The sequence below is a fragment of the Hydractinia symbiolongicarpus genome, chromosome 10 (assembly GCF_029227915.1).
Source record: "Hydractinia symbiolongicarpus strain clone_291-10 chromosome 10, HSymV2.1, whole genome shotgun sequence".
In the NCBI taxonomy this organism is placed as follows: Eukaryota; Metazoa; Cnidaria; class Hydrozoa; order Anthoathecata; family Hydractiniidae; genus Hydractinia; species Hydractinia symbiolongicarpus.
This window is the reverse complement of record NC_079884.1, coordinates 16267285-16291077: the sequence shown is the minus strand read 5'-3', so window position 1 is coordinate 16291077 and position 23793 is coordinate 16267285. Positions and strand designations below refer to the sequence as shown.

Below are 23793 nucleotides of genomic sequence, written 5' to 3'. Positions count from 1 at the left end.
CAAATGTTGTAGTTAACACAAGATAACATGAATGACCTACACTGAATGGTTACCCTTAAAAAGCAAAACAAGTACCTTAACAATTGGAAGCAATTATTTACAAGTGGCTGCGCACCAGACGCCTCAAGTAAGCAACCAACGCCGTCATTGTTCGTTTCCCTTAACACTAAACAAACAAGATATCACTATACACGAATGTAATATAATACAGTTGCTAACAAACTTAAGAGTGGTCAATTCAAATGTTTCAATTCCCGCAGATAATTAAGAAGCGGTATTTATTTTTACAAGCTCGTGACCTTGTATTAAAACGCAAATGAGTCCTACAAGAATGAAAATTTTTGCATCTCTGAGCACCGACACGGGAGTCGTCGTGTGTTCGAATCTCATCTTGGTAACTATTTTTACTTTTTTTTTACTTTTTTCTTTTTTAAAAGGATAAGATAAGTGTTCAAAAGCCTTATTTAACTAACTGGTAAAGTAAAGGTGTTTCCACCAAATTTTTTAAAAGTGAATGTAGGCAGAATTAACTGAATTACTGAATTTAGCAAATTTTAGGTGGGGTTTGTGGTCTTTCTTCTTCCTGTCAGTCGGTTCACCCAAGACGGACCCATCGAAAATTAAAATATCGAGGAATTTTCCGTTCAAGAAGATAATTTTGAAAAATAACTGCGTAGTGTGTAACAAATATTATTGCGTATCTGAATAGTAAAATATGTCGTGTCTAACTTCGTAACAAAAATCACAATTTGATAGACAGCTTTTTGTAAACTTTATTCGCGAGGTTGTTTGCGTATATCATACGTCTTGTTTATTGTGTTAAGTGGATGCAGTGAAATTTGACTTTTACGTGTACACTTTGCGAGAGTCAAAGCAGAACACGTATAATTCACAAAAATGTTCAGTTTCACCAGGATTAACTGTGGCTGCAATTGTCACCTTTTTCTTTCAAATCCTCCCGCTTCCCGTCAACAAGTACATCAGCGCCAAGTGATTTCGCTAGTTCCAGTCTAGACTCGACCACATCAGTTGCAATACTACGCAGATCAACAAAATTAAATCATTAGTTCGATTAGGTCCTCATAAAATTACCAATTACCAATTAGAACATATTTTTAGCAAAATGCTGATAAACAGTCCGCACTACTAATACAAAACTTAATGATAATACCGTATCCAAAATAAAGACACTAAAAAAATCAGAGAAACGAATTAACAATGTAACTCACATTTTATTTGCACCAAAATATTTGCACAAGGCGACAGCATATAATCCAATTGGTCCACATCCTGTGAAACACAAAAAATGTCGTGGCCGAAAGAAACAGATACATAATGACCCAAAATCCTAAACAATCTCATTTTAAAGAGGCGCGAAAACCTCATAAAAGTAATAACCATCTTGGCGCTTAACAGATGCATGACGGTAGCTATTTATTACATATTGAAAGTTATACTTTAAAAGTCATGGGTTGAAGCTGATTCAAGTTTCTGAAGTAATTCATTCAATAGTTATTTCAAAAAATAGCAAGTACAGACCATAACAAAGATATTTTTCCTGCATATCTGTGGATACTTTACCTTGAATTAAAACCGTTTCGTTTTTCGGTGATAACATTTCAACGCCCTGATGCGACACACCAAAAGCTGAAAAATGTTTACACATGTTTATTCTTCCACATTGTACAATGCCAGAATTCAAAAGAAAAAGCAAGTACTTTTAAAAATTTTTAAAGCCGCGTTCACATTTAAGTAAATTTTACTTTAATCTCTTTGAAGTAAAATTCCTTACGGATCTTTTACGTTACGAATTTTGGAGCTTAAGTAGCCGTGAACCAGTGCTCACATTTAAGTGTGCTTTGTATCGAAATTCTTTCTAAAAAATGGGTGCTTTTAACAGGAGATATTATTTGACAATTATGTTTGGTTTTGGAAAGCGTTTAGCAGATACTGTGGAACACCTAGATGTTTCTTATCGTAGACATCCAATCTACAACGTCACAGAGTATAAGTATCTTGGCAACATCGGCTGCTCAATTTTAACATTAATTTCGATCAAACATACAAGAAAGTCAGCGGGCGATTGACATTATTTAAACGATTACGAGTATATTTAACTACGGATGCTGCTTACAGCATATTCACAATGATGATCCAACCAATTTTAACGTATCGTAGCACTGTTAAACTTTATTACAGAGTTACAAAAAACAAAAAAATTAAGTCGTTGGAAAATCCAGCAGAACAAATAATTGGTTGCAAGGTACCACAGATTTTGAAGTCGATACAACGAGAAGTATGTTGTTTGGTGAAGAAGTGTCATGTGTGTTACCTTCAATGAATACTTCGAAAAAAACGTCCATAACATAAAAACCAGGAACTCTGGACACCTAGTAAGGATACCAAAGGTAAAGCTCGAGGTAGCGAAACAGCCATTCGCATTTGCTGGGGCGAAAGAATATAACTATCTTCCTTTAAATATCAGAGAAATTGAATCTATTGTTACTTTTAAAAATAAATTAAAGAAACTTTTTATCTAGAATCTTACCCTTTTAATAATGTAGGGATGTATATCGGTACTTCTTTTCAGCATTTTTGATTTGCGCCAGCGCCACGCGGGGCGGAATCTTTAAAATCGCCAGATGGAAGATATAGACAGACAGACAGACAGACAGATAGAGCCCGGACGCTGCAAAGTTAGTGGTGATACTGTGTACCCTTAGTTTATCGTAGTGCATGGCTTGCAGGCTAACAGAATTATTACCTCGTGTTCAGTAAACATTTTTGAAGGACGCTGTTTTCCTGCTTGTGAATTCTATAAGCTCCTGGAAAGACTAAAAATTGCTGTTGTAGCTAGCTACATAAAGATAAATTTAAAGATATTGGTATTGCGTTGCTTTTTGAAAAACGTTCCAGAATTATTTACCGAAAGTTGGACTTAAGCTATCTGACTCAAGCGATAGTCAAACATCTTTACAGAAAATTCGATTGAGGTGTCATTGAACTAGCTTAGGTAATAAATTTTTTAACTTATAGCTTCCCTGTAGCCAGCTACTGTAGCTAGCTACAGTATTTTTTGCACTTAACAGGACACAATGTTTACACCGTTATGGAATTTGTGAGGCAAATTAGCTTCTAGCTTTACTGATTTTGGATGGAAAAGGACCTAAAATTTGTTTGCTGTAACTATTAACTTCTCTTTTTAAAGCTTACCTCTCACTTCAAAACAACTAGCTAGCTTAATATAACTTGTATAACATTACTATTTTTTGTCTGAGTTAAGAGATATATAGCTATACAAGCTATTTTTGCGCAAATCCAAATGACATCTTGTTATGTCAATGTGGGTGAAATCAGAAAAAAAGTTGCTAAAAACACGACAATGGCTGTGACAACTGTTGCCCAGTCCTTTTGTACAAGTAGTGTACCCATCATGAGCAACGTCATAACATCAAAACCAGGTTAATTTTAAAATATTTTTAAGTGATTAACAATTTAAATAGAAATAGTGACACAAATGGAGAAAAGTACAATCTTCAAGTTTATATACATTAGCTACGTTTTTTTAACAATATACCAAATTTATTGTTCAATACTGAGGCTTTTTAGAATCGTTTGTTTGCCGTTTTTCGACCCAAAATTTTGTTGTAGCTTTTTTTTGCCTTTTCGTCAGAAAAAAAACATAAATGTACCATCAAGTCTCGTCTTCTCATGAGCCTGACTTTACTGCATTTTTCTTGATCTAATTTTTGTAGTTTTGAGGCATGTGCAATGAAACTATTGCGCTGGCTGACGTTAAAATATCAAAATAAATTGATATTTAGATGTTTTTATTAGGTGTTCACTCCAATTGGCGCACAAGCTAATCGTGAATTAGCGCCAGATGAAACCAAGCCTTAATGGAAAATATTTCTAGACCAATGAGAATAATAACCTTGGGCGACGGGTATAATTTGAGCCAGTACAGTTTAACTCTTTGGGTCGTAAACCAGTGAAATACTGGAAAAATAAAAAGGAAGTTGAAAAATATTGCCTCAAACCTTTTGTAGTCTGCAAGAAATTTGTTCAGAAAACGGCAAACGAATAAGTTTTTAAAGACAATAGAATCTATATAATAATACAAAAGTTGTGTCTGTCTGTGCTCTGCAAAGTGAATATTTTTATTGAAGTCACCTATGTTAAGGCTGGACTTGAAAATATATATGTTTGCCGTCACCCGGCTGAGGGTTTTAGCACTAACCCGGTCAGTTGGTCGGGATTTTATTTTATTTTTATTTATTTTCAAAGTCTATCTACGATATATTTTTCTTAAGTTTTAAAAGAATGTACTAAATAAGCGCCACCAAAAACACAAGGCTTATGAAGCCTACGATCAAAAACAGTCTGTGTTGTTACGAAGAATGTAAGGCATAGAGAACATCAAAGTCGGCCACTTTTCTTCATGCTGACGCTTTTATGCTAGGCTGGTGCATTACACTGAGACTCCGGAAGACCATTTGGAACCATTCCACAAGTCAGTTCGACCTTCATCGTCACAGAGAATACTGCGAGAAGAGTGCGCACCCATGCAAGTTAAATAAAACCAGAACATGGAAGGGGTTAGGTGGTCTGTGCCTTAATACAGCTTTCGGATGATTGTTCTTGTGATGTAATAGCAAATAAAAAACATGTTGAATAAAGTTTAAAAAAAAATTTTTAAAAAGGAAAAGAGAAATCAAAAATGTGTAGAAGTATATTTAATGCCAAAGACATAGCAAATCTGCCAACACATCATCGCGTTCAATGTTGTTTCAACTTTGCACTTGTGGTTAATACGTTTGCAAAACTCATTTTTTATTGGGTTTCGTTTTTGGGCTGGCTTTCCTGCATCTGCACAAAGAAAAAAAAAGTTATTGTGATGTAATACGCTGACCCGAAAAAAAATTTTCAGCCGGCCCTATATAAATAACCCAGTCGGGCGACGGCAAACACGAATATTTGTAAGTCCAGCCTAATCGCTAAATTAAATGTCACGACGTAAATATATAACATATTTAGCGACAATAGCTTAAATTTAAATTATTAAAGCTATTACAACGCAATCATAGTCTTGAGACCAAATAATTTGAAAACGAGGTGGTGACATCAGTCATTTTTCAATGCGTTGGTAACTAATGACAACCTGGGACCAAATTGGGTAAGATCCCTGGATCTGTTTTGGAATTACTACTTTGATGACGTCATCAAAAATCCTATACATTTTCTTGATCAGTGTTTCCAGATTTGTACGATGAAGGCAACGGGTATACAAAATTTTTTGTTCTTTCGGGAGAAATTTTGCTGATGTCATCAAATTTTTTAAACCTGTATATTTCTTTAATCATTTGTCAAAAGCACATGCTCCAAGATATTTTCTTGATCAGAGTTTCACGCTATACAGAGATGGAATGGGTAAACAAGTTTTTGGATGAAGTTTTGTGTACATTGCCTGGTTTTTGCTGATATCAGCAAAAGTTTTAAACCCCTTGTATCTCCTTAAGAGTTTGTAAAAAGCACATAATCATATAGTAGAAAAAAAATTATATGAAGGGGTAATTACTAGCCATATATATACTTATACAACAGGCTAACCTGAAAACCAGAATTTGTCGGACAGGCAAATTCGTGGATTTTAACAGGCTAACTAGTATGTTAATAAATATTTTTGAGGTATAACTTATTTGGGAGTGGGAGGTAAGCTTTAAGTGTAAGTTTCAATATATCTCAGTGTCATACTTTTTAACTTGATTTTTTTTTAACTTGATTTTTTATGTTGTTTATATATTTTGCCTATGTGATGAGTGTGGATAGAGATACAAAAAATAACATTACGTTACCTCACAACTCATCCGATGTCTGCGAGATTAGATAGAATATTGTGAGGACTTGGTATCCTATCTAATCTGACAGACTTGTAAATTTGAACATCCTTGGCAATGAAATAAAAAAAATTACAACGAATTTGAATTTATGTGTACAGCGATTTTTAAGAATATAAAATAGCTGAATGAACTTTTTCTTATTTTTAGGTTCGACATTGACAAACATCACTCGACAGAGTATAAAAAAGAAGAAACTCGACAGAGTATACAAGCCAGATATTCAGACATTCAGATATTCAGAACTAGAAATTGAACTAACTGAACTTTAAATTGACTTTATTGAAACAGAACTTATTAGGTAAACCTATTGGTTACTTATTGGTGAAATTATTGGTTACTTATTGGTGAAATTATTGGTTACTTATTGGTGAAATTATTGGTTACTTATTGGTGAAATTATTGGTTACTTATTGGTGAAATTATTGGTTACTTATTGGTGAAATTATTGGTTACTTATTGGTGAAATTATTGGTTACTTATTGGTGAAATTATTGGTTACTTATTGGTGAACTTACTGAATTTATCGATCCCGCTGCAAAACTATGTGTTTTCTAAATAATATGACAGAGGTTTCTCTAGTTTTTGTTTTTCACTGCCACACGCCGCCACTGCTATTGTGAACCCCGCGTATGGAAACGGCCGCCGTACGGTACTTTTACTTTCCGGTGATGTTGAAACTAACCCTGGGCCTTACTCTATTTTAAAGTCAGTACAGGGATCTTTTCATCAAGGGAATGTCAGGCTTGGAACTTTTATTGGTACACAATGCGTGTGTAATTCCCTGTTTGCAATCGTTTGGTCGGTTATTAAGAAAAGTTTCTTTTTGGATACCAGGTGATCTTAATCATATTCTCCGCGAGGGAACAAAGTTGTACACAAGCCTAGGTTACACAAACCAGTACTTTAGTCCAAGTGACCTCCCAAATAGTTTGAATGTTGAAAACGAGGTCATACAAATACAAAGTTTGGAAAATATTTCTCATATTGTTACAGATAATAGTACTACTTTGCGTACATTTCATAATTCATCACATTCCGAAGGTCAAGGAATGTGGGGCATTATAAGCGTTAGTTTTGCTATAATTTGAGGTCACCCACAAATTTATTTATTTGATTCTCATAGCCGAAATAGTTTTGGACAAATAACAGAATGTAGTACATCAGTCCTTTTAAAATTTGATTCATTGCAACAAGTTGAAAACTACATACACGAAATATAAGTGTCCCCTGGTCAAGGAAGGTGTCTCGAAACTTAATATTTTAAAATACTAACAACTGAACAGATAACCGATAATATTATGCTTTCCATTCGTAGAAAGAGAAAACTAGATCAGAACAGAAAGTACCGTAAATCCGAAAGAGGCCAAATAAAGCAAAAAGAGTCAACAAACACTTATAGAAAAACAGAACATGGCCAAACTAAGGTACAAGAATGAATAAGCAGATATCAGAAAACAGGACAGGGTCAAGCTAAGCTAAAAGAGTCGATAGGGAAATATCAAAAGACGGAACAGGGTCAAGCTAAGCTAAAAGAGTCGATAGGCAAATATCAAAAAACAGAACACGGTCAAGCTAAAAAACGAGAGTCGATAGGCAAATATAAAAAGACCAAACAGGGCCAAGCGCGGCAAAAAGAGTCCATAGCTAAATATCGTGACACTGAGCAGGGCCAAGAAGGCAACGCAACTAAACATAAGCGTGTTAACACTTTGCCCGATTCTAATGCAAAAATAAACCAATTTTAAAAATGCATTGAGAATGGACCATTCTATATTTGTGTCATATGTAATCGTTCTTTGTATAAGCGGTCTATTAGATTGTTTCGCCAAGTTGATTACACTGCCATTTCAGAAGAGCAGTTCTGTTTTAGAATACAAAGTTTTGATGGCAAAGAATGCATATGTACAACATGCCATTCAAAACTTACAAAAGGAAAAATTCTTTCTCAAGCTGTATCTAATAATCTTCAAATGTTTAATCTCCCAGGATCAATGAGCACATTACGCCGATTGAAAAAAATCGTTATATCCACAAGAATTTATTTAAAAGAATTGCAATAATGCCTAAGGGTCAGTGCCCTAAAATAAAAGGGGCAATCTGTAATGTTCCAATAAAAGCTGATGAAATAAGCAATGTCTTACCAAGAGGAATGGATAATAATGGTGTAGTGCAAGTTGCATTAAAGAAGAAACTCAATTCCAAATCTAACGTTTACTTAGAGTCTGTAAGGCCAGATGTTATTCGAGAAGTTCTTTATTATCTAAAGCTGGTTATGCAAACATTGAAATTAACCTCACAAACATACCACCTTCCTGGATTAATTTAACATCTGAAAATGAAACTGGAGAAAGTGAAAATGAGATGAACATTCACTTTGCAATAGAATCGACACCAAGTGATAATACCAGTGACGTAAAAACAAAGAATGAAGATTACCTAGACAATAGCGAAGAAGAGAATGAAAACCCGTTAAAAGAACATCGTTTGCCTTGCCAAGAAACATCGTTTGTTCCAACTATTCCACATAAACAAATTGACGACGGAAATATTGTTATTGCTCCAGGCGAGAATAAAATCCCCATACCAATAATTTCTGATGAGCATTGTGAAGAACTTTCCCACCCTTATCTATTTCCAACAGGTAAATTCGGATATCACACGAAAAGAAAAGTACCACTTTTCCCGACCAAATATTTCAACCAAAGATTATAAATTATAGACAGAAGTTTGCCTCTGATACTGACTACATATTTTTTGCTCATGCAGTGACGCAACATCTTAATTTGAATAGTCGCATAAATATCGCTATGCAAAAATCAAAGCGGATGGTCTTACAGCAGGAATGATGTCTGCGAATTTTAAAGAAAGAGTTAAGTCTTTTATAGCCAGTGACGACGCTTTCACATTTATGAACACGTTGAAAGGAACTCCTGCATATTGGAAACGATTTCTCTTTGAAGTTTTGGCTATGGTAAAACAGCTAGGACTTCCAACGTTTTTTATGACTTTATCTTGTGATTTTGTCTTGCAGATTTAAGATGGAATGAACTGGTTAAAATCATCACTAAATTACTAGGAAATGACATATCCGAAGAAGAAATCGACAATCTAAATTACTATCAACGAACCGAGATTCATAACAGTAATCCAGTGCTTTTAGCAAGACATTTCCAATACCGAGTCGAGACCTTTTTTAAAGCCATAGTTGTCAACGGACCGTTAAGTAAAGTAAACTACTACGCCATTAGAGTTGATTTCAGGTAAGAAGTAGCTCACACATCCACTCTTTATTATGGGTTGTTAATGCACCAATTTTACGTAGCGATAATAAGAAAGAATATATTGCCTTTATGGATAACATAGTTAAATGCCAGCTTCCTGATAAAGAAAGCAACCCAGTTCTTCACAAACTAGTTTCAACATATCAAACCCATTCTCATTCCATCTTGTCGTAAATATAAAAAGAAGAATTGTCGATACTCTTTTGGGAAATTTTTTACAGACCATACAATCATCGCTGAGCCATTACCTGACAACATCTCTAAGGAAGAAAAGGAAACACAATTAAAGAAAAGGAAGATTATACTAGAAAAAGTAAAAACTTACATAGATTCACATTTGAATCCAAGATTAAACAATATTCTGCATCCAGGTAAACCTAATTATACCCAACCAGGCACAATTGAAGAAATTCTTCACAGTTTAGCCATTACAAAAAGAGGGTATGAAAACGCACTGAGTATATCCCCTGATAGTGGATTTCAAATTCACTTTCGAAGGCTTCCAGATTCCTGTTTTATCAATAATAATTTCATTGATGGTTTGATGGCATGGGAAGCCAACATAGACATTCAACCCGTTCTTGATTATTATAAAGCAGTTTCTTACATATGTGCTTATTTGTTTTTTCAGAAGCGATGAAAAAAGCTGCATCACAAGCACTAGAAACTGGCGATTCGTTATTTGTACAAATGAAATCAATTGCAAATGCGTATCGAAATCATCGTGAAATGTCAGTTCAAGAAGCAGTTGCCATTATAATGCCAGAAATATGGTTACGAAAGACATTTCCTGTTGTAGTTTTTGCAAACAGTAACATTCCTGAGAAGAGATATAGGGTATGTCGTAACGAAGAAGAGATTTTAAGTTTGCCGCCAAACAGTACTGACATTTTTAAACGAAATATGTTGGTTAGATACATGATTAGACCAAATCCAGAATTTAAAAAAGGCAAATATCCCATGTTGGAACAAATGTGTTATGCTGAGTTCTTGCCAAGCTACTCTATGAAAATAAAACCTAAACCAGAAGATAAAAATGACAGCCAACCAGAAGTACTTGAAGAAATAATAGCTGATATTCACATGGAATCTCCTTATCCAAAAACTCTACCTCTTATGTCCTCAAAAGAAATGTTGTCTTTACGAAAGGAGAAGTGAGTTTTACGGTACCATGTGCCTAATCGAGAGAAAAATCCAGAAGGGTATGCACATCCTTTTCGCCAGGAAGCAGAATTGATAAGCAAAAACTCGGGTACTTACTCAGAAAAATTATTGGAGAACGGTGTATTATAAATTATAAATACAAATAAAAAAATATGCGAACCATTCGGTGAACTTGTTGAAAAAGCAATGATAAATTTTCACACGAATGTAAATAATCTTGATTCCTTCGCTGAACAAGAAAATGACGATGTTTGTGATGAAATGAGTGATATAAATTATCATAGCAATGACAAAGTTCCGAATGAAACCAAAAACGTCCCAGTTATTAGAAACACTTTTTCATCGGTTAGTAAACGAAAAAAATTGAACATTAAACAAAACTCAAAGGCAAGTTTTTGAAGTCGAAATGATTGGATTAGAACTTACACAAAAAGCTTGGCATGTAACACACACCATAAAATTGATCCAATTCACATATTTCTAACAGGAAGTGCAGGTTGTGGAAAGTCACATTTGATAAAAACAATTTCTGACATAAAACATCATTTAAATAAAACATTTTCTTATCGTGCAGGGAACTTAGAAAAAGATAAGATTCTAATTCTGGCGTCCACTGGTGTTGCTGCTATCAATGTAGAGGGAAATACAATACATTCAGCTTTAGGTATGCCAGTTGATAGAAGTTTTACTAAAAACATTTCTAAGCCGAGTGATAAAAAGTATGTTGCGAAATAAGCTTTCAGAGCTAAGCGTTATCGTAATAGACGAAATTTCAATGGTTTAAAACAAGCTACTTTTGCATATTCACCAACGGCTAACTGAAATATTTGGATCCTCAGATGACATTCCATTTGCAGGAATATCTGTTATAGCATGTGGGGATTTCTCACCAATTCAAGCAAGACCAATTTATGCAGACTACAAAGATGTACTGTTAAATCTTTCGCATTGCTGGAAATATTTTAAGATAGCTGAACTAACAGAAGTTATGAGGCAGTGTGGTGACCAATGTTTGATTGAATTATTAAACAATATTAGAGTGGGAAACTTAGAAACGCAACACGAAGATGTACTAAAATTTAAATTTATTTTTCAAAATGACCCGAACTACCCCAAAGATGCGATTCCTATCTTTGCTGAAAACCAAACTGCATCTGAACACAACAAAAATATGCTAAACAGTCTAGAATCGGATGAAATAAATATTGAGGCTTTTGACAAAATTCCAGAAAATATTCCTGTGTCAATGGTGCAAAAACTCCAAAGCCGCACTCAAATGGAGACAGGTGGACTAGCTCAAAAACTTCTTCTAAAACTTAACGCATGAGTTATGTTGACATCAAATATCGACATTTCAGATAAACTTATTAACGGACAGATTGGGACTATTCATCGTATAAAAACTGATGGATTAGGTAAAGTAACAAAAATATATTTGAAAATGGAAGAGAAAAGCACAGGAGTTAAAGCTATGAGAACAGATCCACGAAAACTATTTTATTGGTTTTCTCACTGAATATAAACAAGTTGTAACCTCTCCAACTCATATATCCGGTTCACTTATTGACCATATTTATGTCCATGAGAGTGGACATAAATATGGTCCTCAACACCTTTGAAGTTGATAACTCGTCAAAAATGTATATTTCAGTGATCATGACGCAGTCTGGCTTAAACTTTCTCTAACATGATGTTTCCGAAATCTTCTAGAAGGGCTACTTCAAATCTATTTTGTCCTTAGTACGAAAGATATTTACGCTGGGTTTACTTTATTCTTTTCTTTGTTTGTTTTTAGACTTGTTTCACTTGAGTTGCAGATAGCATGTATCGCGTTTTTGTTCTCGCACTATTTACTTATTATTTATGCTGTTAGCGGAAATCTTTAAGCCATCGGGCTTCTTGTTTCCCTTTATCTGTTCTATTTTATTTATTTATGTAGGGCAAACATTGATAACAGTAGCAACTTTTATATATTGTTGCGACATTGAATCTTCGTACCTAAACATATTTCGAAATTGGTCAACACTACTAGAAAAATTTAAAATTGAAGTGTTGTGTGATATTTCTTCAAAAATGGTTTAATTAATGTCCCAACTTCGATATAAAGGTTTTCTTTGCAAACAAAGACTTCTGTCCTATACGGTCCTGATCGTATGAGCGAGTGACTAAATAAATCTGTCGGATGGACAACTAATTACAGCGCTAAAACGATGGGATGCGTCATGATAAGATCGCTTTTGAATTGTCTCTTAACTATTGATATAAGTTATAAGTTTCCAAAATAAAAATCAAATTTTATTAAGAACCATAGTTAAAAAATTTAGCGTATCCAGTTCAAACTTGTCCATCCGACAGATTTTCGTTACATAAAAATCAATATTCCATGGATATATCATGTGTTTACAATCTATTATTTTCAAAAGTATCAAATCTGGATTGCTTGAACCAGAGAGAGCTGATCTGGAAACTCCTGATATGGCATTGGTTTTTAAACACTATGAATACCAATAGTCCATCCGACAGATAAATTCTATCAAAATAGGGGTCTAAAAGACGTTTTACTCTTTATTATATTAGAGTAATTTTCAAATTTTAATCAATGAATCAAAGAACTAAATGGTGAAGTCAGAAGAAAAGCGAGAAAATAACCAGAAAAAGTATAGTTTAAAGCTTGGATCAACGATATAGAAAATGAGAATGTCCATCCGACAGATTTTCTATTATTCCTACTATACCTTACTAAAGGGCACCTGGTTGTTATCTCAAGCTTATGATTCTTTTACTAATGTTTTGCTACCGTGCTACGCCTTTTTATACATTTCAACGTTTGGACGGGCTTTAGATCAGGGGCATTGAATGTTTTTAAGAATCGAATGTTTTTGAGAATCGAATGTTGTGAAAAAAGTATAAAAGGAATGTTTTTGTCATTTGGTACTCTGTTTTAACGAACGAATTATCAATCATGGGAAGACTAAAACTAAATGGGTCAAAGAGCGAGGCAAACAAAGAATATATAAAGAAGTATCGAGAAAAGAATGCAGAAAAATATAAGGAGGAAGACAAGAACAGAAAAAGAAATAAACTTGAATATATGAAATACGTAGAGCCCAAAAAAATATGAAGAACATCTAGAAAAAGACAGGATGAGAAAGAGGGAAGCCCGAGAGAGAAAAAAACAGGAAAATGAAGAAGCAAACAAGAAAGACCAAGCTGTTAACAGCAACGAAACTGAACCAACAGCAGCTTTTACAACATACCAATCGTTACACCGAAGTGTCAGCAAAGTTGAAAAGCTCTTGCCAAAGAGTCCGAGAAAAAAATGTGAGGTTATCAAAGGTTTGGCTCACAAATACAAGCTAAGGATTCAGTTTAGCAAAAGGGGGAGAAAAGCAAATATCCTAACTGAAGATCAGACCTCTCACCTTACTGAACTTTTTGAGCAACCGGATATTACATATACTAACCCAGGTCAAAAGGATAACAAGTATGTTGGCATTGTTAACGGAAAGAAAACGTTTCTACAAAAGCGTTACCTTCTGTGGACATTGAGAGTTCTTTTGGAGATTTTGAATGGGGAAGAAAACGGTCATCAATTTTCATTAGGGCAGATGTACAAAGACATCAAAACACAAAAGCAACTACTCGTATTACAGAAGGACATTCCAGACACATCTTGCTTATGTGAGGTGTGTGAAAACACTTGCTTGATGGCACAGTCTTTAGATGAAAGCAGTGAATCATCCGACCCTGAAAGTGATGAAGAACACCATCAAACAAACAACACCACAAACACCATAGATTATCAGTGCTGGATTAGAGAAGATAAACATATAAAAAAAGCGACAATCCAAAAAAACATCGACGAGTTCTATATCGAATGGAAACTGTCTGTTTCAACTCTGAAGAAACATATCCATCGAAAAAGAGAACACTCAAAACTTAGTATCTCTGAAGTCATCAAGTATTAATTAGGTATGACTATTTTTCGAATTTATTTCCTTTTCCTGTTTAGAATTCTGCGTACAACAATGAAAAGAAAAATATGGAGCAGGGGACGGCATTAATTCACGTCGACTACAGCGAGAGTTATAAAAATAAACAGCAGGATGAAATTCAGTCTGCATACTTCGGACAATCTTCATTCAGCATATTCACAGCGTGCGTATATTTCAAGCCAAACGCTTCTGCTGAGTTGGTCAAGAAGCCGGTAACAGTCATTAGTGAGAGTAGTGATCATTCACGGATCGCATCGATGACTTGTGTACACATGAGCATAGTTGAAATTGAAAAGTTTGTGCAACTGAAGAAGATTATTTTATGGAGTGATGGCTGCGCCGCGCAGTTCAGATCTAGATTTGTGTTTAAAATTCTTTCACAATACAGATCAGATTTAGATCTAGAATGGCATTTCAACGAGGCCCACCATGGAAAGGGGCCAATTGCTTCATCCCAAAGAGAACGAATTGAAAATGTATAGCTAAAATTGTCTAATACATTTCCAATGGCTAAACTATAGAATACCCCCGTAAAAAAATTGAGACTATAAAACTCTGCAACGCAGCAACGCAATAATAAAAAAAATAAACTAACAAATATAGTGGCAGCAACGCAGCTACGCACGCAGCTACGCACGCAGCTACGCACGCAGCTACGCAAAGCTCACTATTTCTAGATTAACACACAGTTGGTCAGTAAAACTGAAGTAAAATATCAACAAACATACCAAGTTGGTTTGTTACACTAAACATTTCGCAATATAACGACTTCACTTTCATAGATAGATAGATAGATGTGCATATTTTACATGGCTAGCCTCACAAATATCGAGGGATATACCCTGTCTATTATTTCCAGGAGGGGCCATGGCTTAGATGGAGAGTCCTAGAGTATTTAATGCTCATTTTGAGCGACGCAGACCCAATTAGGGCCCGCGCTCTACTAGACAACTCCCGGCAACATCCAACGGCCCACACAGTGTGCCATCTTCCCAATTTCCCTCACATGGCTTGGGTTAACCCGGGGCTATGGTAACATTCACTCGCCCATGTTGCCGTCAAGAGGAATCGAACCCCGGTCTCCCGCACAGAGTACGAGAGCTATAACCACTAATCTACGGCGCCATGATTCTATAGTTTAGCCTCTTAGTGTATACATTTGTAATGACAAATTTTTCGTTCTTTAAATAGTTTCCTTATTCATTTAATATTTCTGGTTTAATTTTAAAAACGAAGCTTTTGCTCAGATCCCTCTGAACTATCTAAAACCATTTTCAACTATTTTTCTGAGTAGCTGCGTTGCTGCGTAGCGGAGCATCTACGTTGCTGTATTGCTGAGTAGCTGCGTTGCTGCGTAGCTGAGCATCTACGTTGCTGTATTGCTGAGTAGATGCGTTGCTGCGTAGCTGAGCATCTACATTGCTGTATTGCTGAGTAGGTGCGTTGTTGCGTTGCTGAGTTACATAGTTTTAATTTTTTTACGGGGGGTACTCTATAGTTGCTCCTTTCCAATCAATTCTTTTTGTGATGTTAAATCATCCTTCGTTAGAAATATTTCTAACTAACAACAACAAATTCGTTCGACAACAACAGTTTGTTTTTTTACACTTCAGATTCGAATTATATTCATATTCGAATTCGATAGATTTTCTATAAAAGGAAGCAACCTCGGTCCCAGAACACAAAAATGAGCTTTAAGCTAACCTTATGATGAGTAAGCATTGGCATGTCTTGTTTGAAATAACTTTTTTCAGGATTACTTTAAAAAACGGACAACCTTCTTCGCTTCGGTTTTCTTTTTCAGTTGATAAACAAATTGTTTTTGTGAGATACGGTGCGCACATTGCAAACTGGGGGTAAAATTAAATTATTCTATCTATAACGACCCCGTGGGACTTTTAAAATAAAATAACAAATACAAACGTTTACAAAAAAAATAGAAATAGTTTTATTAAGATAAAAAACAGAGTTTTATTTTTTAAAGTAATAAGAGAAGAGAATTAAATGTTTAAACAGTAACCCCTGATTTGCGTTTTTTTAACTTGGTTAATTTTAGCGTAACGACACGTCGTTAGAAAGTGACCCGTACTTTGCGTGTCGTGGACTCACAGTTTTACTCACACAAGGGAATTAATGTATAAACTAGCCGAAGTCCCGTGGAAGAATCCACTGAATGTCTCCAAATGCATGTAAGGGATACCAAACAAAACATATGATAACATATGATAATTTGAATTTTTAAAACTTACAATCCAACCTCGGCTCTTTGCCTCTTTTTTAACGGGGCGAAAAAAAAGAGTGAAAAGCCCTGGGATCGAGGTTGAAATGTGAGTTTTGAAAATTCAAATTACTGAGTTCTGTGTTTTTATTTGGTATCCCTTACTTCGGTTTAATGAGAGATTCATACAAAACCAAACTGATAACCAAGAAAATCACGCATAAAATCAAAGGAGATAACAATGCAGCGTTTTCGAATTTAAGAATCGAATATATTTCAAACGGCAACGTAACAGATGTAAATATTGATTTAAGGTTAGGTTTTAGGTTTAAGTTTTTTATAACGACATCAACACTGAATCACACAATCTGTAGTCTTAAAAACAGCAACAACGGGAAAATTACTTTTTACAGTTTATGTAAATTCTTTTTTAGGATATGCACGCTGTTTTTATAAGAATAGTGTGTGTTAGTTTCAGCCTCGATGTTCTAAACCTCTTTGACAAATGCTATCCTCATTTTTCTCAATATTTTCTTAACATGACTATGGCCTGAAAACATATAATGCCTTAATAAAAAAAAGCATGCTATAAGTTACTATGGCTAGCTAATGTCAATTCTACTACATGTAACGGCCCATTGCTTGGACAAAATAAGTTCAGTTCGTTTGAATATACGATAAAAAAAGTAAACTTCTAATCAATTTTGTGCGTCATACAAATCTTCATATTTAAAACAAACTATTAAGCTTAGACATACTTTTAGGATATTCTAAACTTCTGACTCATTTTTCAGAGTATGTACTTACACAATAAGTGCTTAAAGAAAATATTTTCCGGCTCAAGACACAACAACAAACTTAATATTTAAGGAAAATTTAGCTTTGAAAGACTAGAAACTCGTTATACACCCAAGTTCATTTCTCTACTAAATAATCTAAAGAACGAACCTGCTTTTCTTTTACTTCTCAGTAGGTAGCTTGCTAGCGTTCTCCTAATAAAACTCCAATCAGTTTTTTACTATGAATATTAAACTTCGTTTCATCCCAAAGAGAACGAATTGAAGATGCATACAATTGCCTGAAACATTTCCAATCAGTTCTCTTTGTGATGTTAAATCATCGTACGTTAGAAACATTTCTAACTACAACACCAACTTCGTTTGACAACAACACAATAGTTTGTTTTTTACATTTCAGATTCCAATTACATTCATATTCGAATCCGATAGAATTTCTATAAAAGGAAGCAACCTCGGTCCCAGAACACAAAAATGGAAAATATAGAAAAACAAATATAAGCTTTAATCTAACCTCATGATGAGTAAACAATGTTTGAAATAACTTTTTCCAGGATTACTTTGAAAAACAGACAACCTTCTTCGCTCCGCTTTTCTTTTTTCAGTTGATAAACAACTTGTTTCCGTTAGATACGGCGTGGACATTAATCCGGGGGTAAAAATAAATTATTATATTTATAACGTCTCCATGGGGCTTTTAAAATAAAAACAAAAAAATAAAAACGTTTAAAAAAAAAAATTAGTTTCAATAAAATAAAGTTTTCGTAAAATAGAGTTTTATTTTATAAGGTAATAAGAAAGAAGAATTAAATGATTATATAGTAACCCCCTGATTTGCGTTTTTTTTAACTTGGTAAACTTTAGCGTAACGCCACGTCATAAAAAAGTGACCCGTGATTTCCGTGTCGTGGACTCACAGTTTTACTCACGCAATGGAGAGGGGCGTTTATTGGAGAAAATACAGTAATCGAAAACACCTTTGGAATTTTAGTGTCTCGTTGGCGAATATTTTAAAAGCGAATTGAAATAAAGTCAGGAAGTGTGGAGAAAATTATATTCGCAACTGTAGAGTTGCACAATTATTTGATACAATCAGATAATGCTTCTTATACTCCAACTGTTTTTGTAGATTGTGACACTTGCGATACGGAGAAAGAACAGTGAAAATAACGCACTCACAGGGATTAAAAGCATACATAATTCGAGGGGCACCAATACAGTGACAGAAATGCAAGAAATCTGGGAAGCTACCAACCTACAAATTGTGCTTTTCCGTGACAGGTTAGCAATATTAGAAAGACAGGAGAAGAGTAAAATAATACAATGTTTTAAGATTATAACTTGTATTTTTTTATTTTTACTTTTTTGAAAAACAATGTTTATGAGTTCAACAAATTAGTATAAGAACTATTGCTCTGATTGGAATTTTGTGTAGGAGGAATTGAATAACGTGTGTGATGCTTGTTTCAACAAAATCTACAGTTTCTTCAGATATAACTTTACTTAGCTTCCTGAGCTTACTTACAACGAATTCTTCAAATCGGTCAAATTCATCACTATTCTGAACATCTTGAGAGATAGAATGTAGAACTTTTATCTCTTTCTCTTCCACTTCAGGCACCTTCCTTTTGGGTTTACTTTTAGAGATACTATCAGAAATTCTTTCTTCGTGTACTGATGGTTTATCAAGGGGACCACTTACATATCTAGGTCATTCTCCATGATGTTGGATTTTCTCGGTTTGATAAACTCGCTAATCCATTGAATGAATTTCAAATTTTCACTTTAAAAACAGCTTGTGACGAGGTACCCGATTTCCTTTTTTACGATGAAACTCCTCATGCTTTTCATTAAAAAGTACAGGATAGCCCTGAACATTCACCACAAGTTCTTCTTTGTTGAAGAACAATATCTTGTTTTGACACCATGTGGAATTTTTTTTGACTTTTCTCTATCACTGAACTCATTTTCAAACGATTTCACCAGTTCGAATGCTATTGCACAACACTTCTTCATTTTACTGTCTTATGTTTTCAAAAGAACAAAACTTTTTGTTTTTTTAAAAATCGTACTTAACGCCTTGATAGGTTGTAAGACTCTGCAAGGATGTGCTGAAATTTAAGTATTTTTTACGTAGCGTAAGCTTACGAACCTTTAAAAAGGTGAGAATGGATGAACTTCATCGTAATTTACTTAAATGTGAATGCAGCTTAATAGATTAAGAATTTATATTTTCCATTTTGCCTATGAAAAGTAGGCTATTTTTAGAATTCGCGAACTGCTATTTTTATATATTCGGCGAGAACTAATTTTTAGAAATGAACTATTATTTATTAGTAACAGCCTGAGGTTTCATCCTAGCATAGTAATAGTCAATTTAAAGTGCTTTTTTTTACTAAGGAATCTGTTGTTTCGAAAAATTACTTGAAATCAAAGCCCCAATTTTATTAAGAAACTCTTAAAAAAACATCGAATTTCACAGGATCTTAATTTCGCCATAGTGCAAACTTCACAAGACTATCTGTGGATTGAATCGTTTCAAATTTACCCTTACTGGGAGGACAGGAAATGTTTGAAAATTTATAGGAAGGAGTCGATGGGATGATGGGAGATGCAAACTTGAAAATAGTTTTAAAATTAAGTGAAGATTTTTTATTTCCAAGTATAGGTTACTGTACAAATTTTGTTTAGATAATTTTTGAGTTTAATCGACATTTGTAAGCTTTTCATTTTTTCCTCATTCCATATTAGATTTGTCATGGTATGAAAATTGGCATGTGACTAGAGAGATGCAATCTAAAACTTGGGGATAGCCAAACTAAGGGGAGAATGGAAAATAAATGGGGGATGGAAGTGGCTTTATGCTATGTTCATGAATAGCAAAAATGAAAAATTTTTGCGAAAGGTATTACTTTGAAAATGTGATAGTATACTTACGCTCTAACAAACAAGCTAACTCTGAGTTGAGAACAGTCTTCAAGATGTATGCACATTTTGCTGGGATAATTGAAAACTGTGAGAAGCCTAAAACAAATGCTAGAATGAGTTACATGCTAAAATACTTTTATAAAAATGCTTTTATATAATGCAATGTAAACAACTAAAATCTCATGTTACATATCTCCACACAACTGCACCACAAAATGTTACCAAACAACTGTACCAGAAAATATTTCCACACAACTGAACCACAAAACATTTCTCCCCTTTCACAATTTATGCAAACATGTAATCAGAGTGAAATCTATTCAGTTCTATTACAAATGAAACTCACCACCATGCATGGTCCCTTTGCCATGACCGTACTGACTCATATTTTGGCATATGTGCTTTTGATCTAAATCAAAAAATAAATATACATGGCTTTAGGTATTGCTTTATGTTACTTTTATAATGCAGATCAATTAAACAAATCAAATTAATCTGAATGGCATGCAAAAATATGCATAAGTATTTGTCATCATTTAATTCAGGGACAAGGCAAATCGATGTGTGGGAAAAACTAAAAATAGTCATTCACTCAATAACTCATACAGCTCTAAAGTATAAGTTGTTTAATTTTACGTCACAAAATTTGATTTTTTTACACAGATCAACAATTTCGATTTTTTGCATTCTTATTTTGGCCCTACATGCTTTCACGACAGAGCAGAGTTTTCTCAATAGTACAAGCTATGCCGTAAAATATAGTGAACCATCACTGTAAAAACTGCCTACACCATGCTTTTTACGAATCCATCCTTATTTTTATCTTAACCAACAGATTACAGCAATTCAAAACAATTTTGACATCACTGGTCAAAATATCCTAATGTATAAGTTGAATTAAGATTTAGCACTTTTTATTAATTTCACTCTAGAACCATTTCATCAACTGCAAAGCATTACCATAATTAATTATTATTACTTTTGCTATTACTATACTATTACAATAAGAAAAAATCATAGCATACCGTTTTGACACTGGTAGCACATTCCACAGTAAATATGGTTTTCACAACACACTCTCGCACCAACAACAAATTCTGATGTGCAATTAGATCCTGTATGCACAATCTACACGAAAAAATAAAATCATAGAATGGGACAAGTGAGAATATCATTATATAAAAAATGGTCGTAATGAGATTTAAAGACTTATATACCTTTTTTCCATAAACATAAAAAAAAATGTCAAGGAAATTTGTTCTCATTTCCACAACCCCCAGAAATGTAAATGAAAAAATGGCTAACATTTTGTTAAATTTAACCTAATTTGATTGATTTAAAATCTTCTTTTTTTTGTTGGAAAGAAAAAAAGGTTAAGCTTTTATTTTTGTTCCAACTTTTTCACAACAGAAATAAAGAATAACTATGCTGTGCTGTACTGTAATGTGCATTAGGAACATTTTTTCAAGTTTCGAAATGTTTTGTCCTTAAATCAGTTGACCTGGTTGTAAAGGCCTTATCTTTTGGTCAATACGTGATAAAACAGATTAAACATGTTTTCTTAGAACAGCAGTTATTGTAAAATAAAGAATAATTATCTTGTGAATCACTCATTAAAACCAAAAAGGCATATTATATTTCCTATTATAAATCTGACTATGTGATTGCGTATTATAGTTTCTCTTACTTCTCCAACACATTCATGACCTGGAATAAATGGTAGTGAAGCAATTGATCTTCCAACTAAATAAAAATGTAACAAGATAATCTTTAATAATTTAACTTTTATAATTTAATAATTCATTGATAAAATGGATAAAAAGGATAATGAATGCTCATTCCAGAATGTTTCTGTCCATGATAGTGTCTGCACTTAAATTAAACTTAGCTCCATCTAAAATGCCATCAGTCGCTTTTCCTTAGTTGTTTTAAAAGTTCTTCAGCATTTGTCAGATTAAAATCATATCTTAGAGAGAGATACAACTCATTTAATAAGACGTGTTGGCCAGTGACCAGTGTATAAAGGAAAAGAGGAAACTTTGGAAAGAGTGGAAGTCAGGTGGTAGTAAAAATATTTACTTAGAAGCTAAGCGTCGTGCTCGTACAGCAGTGTATAAGGCAAAATCAGAAGCAGAGAGAAACAGATTTGCAATGTGTTGGAAGGGAAGACCAGCGCAATGAGATATTCAAGATAGCAAAGCAGATGAAGAAAACTAATCAAGATGTTGTAGGTGAGAAGTATATACGTAATGATGAAGGTGTTTTGGCTAGCACAGGAGGAGAAAAGGGTAGCTTGAAAGAATTATTATCAGAGGTTGCTTAACACTGAGTTTAATTGGGATGAGGATAATTTGTCTGATGATGATGTTGTAGAAGGGCCAGCTATGCAGATCAAGACAGAAAGGGTAGTGGAGGCTATTAGGAAATTGAAAATTTGCAAAGCTGCAGGATTATCAGGTATTGTTGCAGAGATGGTAAAAGCATCTGAATTTATTGGAGTTGAGCTTATTACAAGTCTTGCTAACCAGATTATAGAGGATGGTGCTATTCCGAGTGAGAGGCAGTCGAGTGTAATAGTGAATTGTTTCAAGGGCAAGGGTGATGCATTAGAAAGGGGTAACTATAGAGGTTTGAAGTTGGTTGATCAAGTAATGAAAGTTATTGAAAGAGTGGTTGATAAGTTACTTAGAGAAAGAATTGATATAGATAAGATGCAATTTGGTTTTGTTCCAGGGTGTGGCACTACAGATGCCATATTTTTACTCAGACAGCTTCAGGAAAAGTATTTAAGAAAGAGAAAAAATCTCTATTTTGCCTTTGTAGATTTAGGGAAAGCTTTTGATAGAGTGCCACGTAAAGTCATTTGGTGGGCTATGAGGAAATTAGGTGTGGATGAGTGGCTAGTTACGATGGTACAGTCTATGTACAGCAATGCTAGAAGTCGTGTCAGGATTAACGATTCACTTAGTGATGAATTTAGTGTAAATGTTGGTGTACATCAGGGTTCTGTACTTAGTCCTTTGTTATTTGTTCTAGTCTTAGAAGCGCTGTCGATGGAGTTCAGAACAGGTTGTCCATGGGAGTTATTGTATGCAGATGATTTGGTTCTCATACCAGAATCGATGGAAGAATTAGTTGAAAAGTTTGAGAAGAGGAAGAAAGGACTAGAAGAGAAAGGGCTAAGGGAAAACACAGCAAAGTCTAAGGTCATGATTAGTGTGACCTTGTAGTTGGAAAGTGGCCTTGTGGAGTTTGCATGAAAGGGGTTGGTAGTAACGCAATTTTTTGTCAGACTTGCAAGCATTGGGTACATAAGAAGTGCAGTAGTATTGGTGGAAGGTTAAGAGCTGACATTTAGTTTGTATGCAAGCGTTGCAAAGGTGAGATTATAGAGAATTAAGTATTTCCAGCTTTAATGATGTACAACAGTGGCTCCTTAGGGATAGTTGAGAACTTCTGTTACTTAGATGATATGTTGGGCAGTGAAGGAGGTGTTGGAAGAAGTGTTAC

At 34.3% G+C, this 23793-nt stretch overlaps 1 protein-coding gene across 4 annotated transcripts in view; it reads right to left on the bottom strand.

Moving 5' to 3' along the window:
* The window catches only part of LOC130662588 (L-threonine 3-dehydrogenase-like), a 42373-nt gene that overhangs the window by 4894 nt on the left and 13686 nt on the right, over positions 1-23793 (bottom strand). For all 4 annotated transcript variants that reach the window (XM_057461478.1, XM_057461479.1, XM_057461481.1 and 1 more), the window contains 8 exons: positions 21971-22026; positions 21309-21411; positions 20630-20692; positions 20293-20379; positions 1582-1647; positions 1230-1290; positions 940-1037; positions 76-166 (listed from right to left, as the gene is read on the bottom strand). In XM_057461478.1, coding sequence (XP_057317461.1) covers positions 76-166; positions 940-1037; positions 1230-1290; positions 1582-1647; positions 20293-20379; positions 20630-20692; positions 21309-21411; positions 21971-22026 — 625 coding nt within the window. The remainder of the gene's footprint in view (positions 1-75; positions 167-939; positions 1038-1229; positions 1291-1581; positions 1648-20292; positions 20380-20629; positions 20693-21308; positions 21412-21970; positions 22027-23793) is intronic.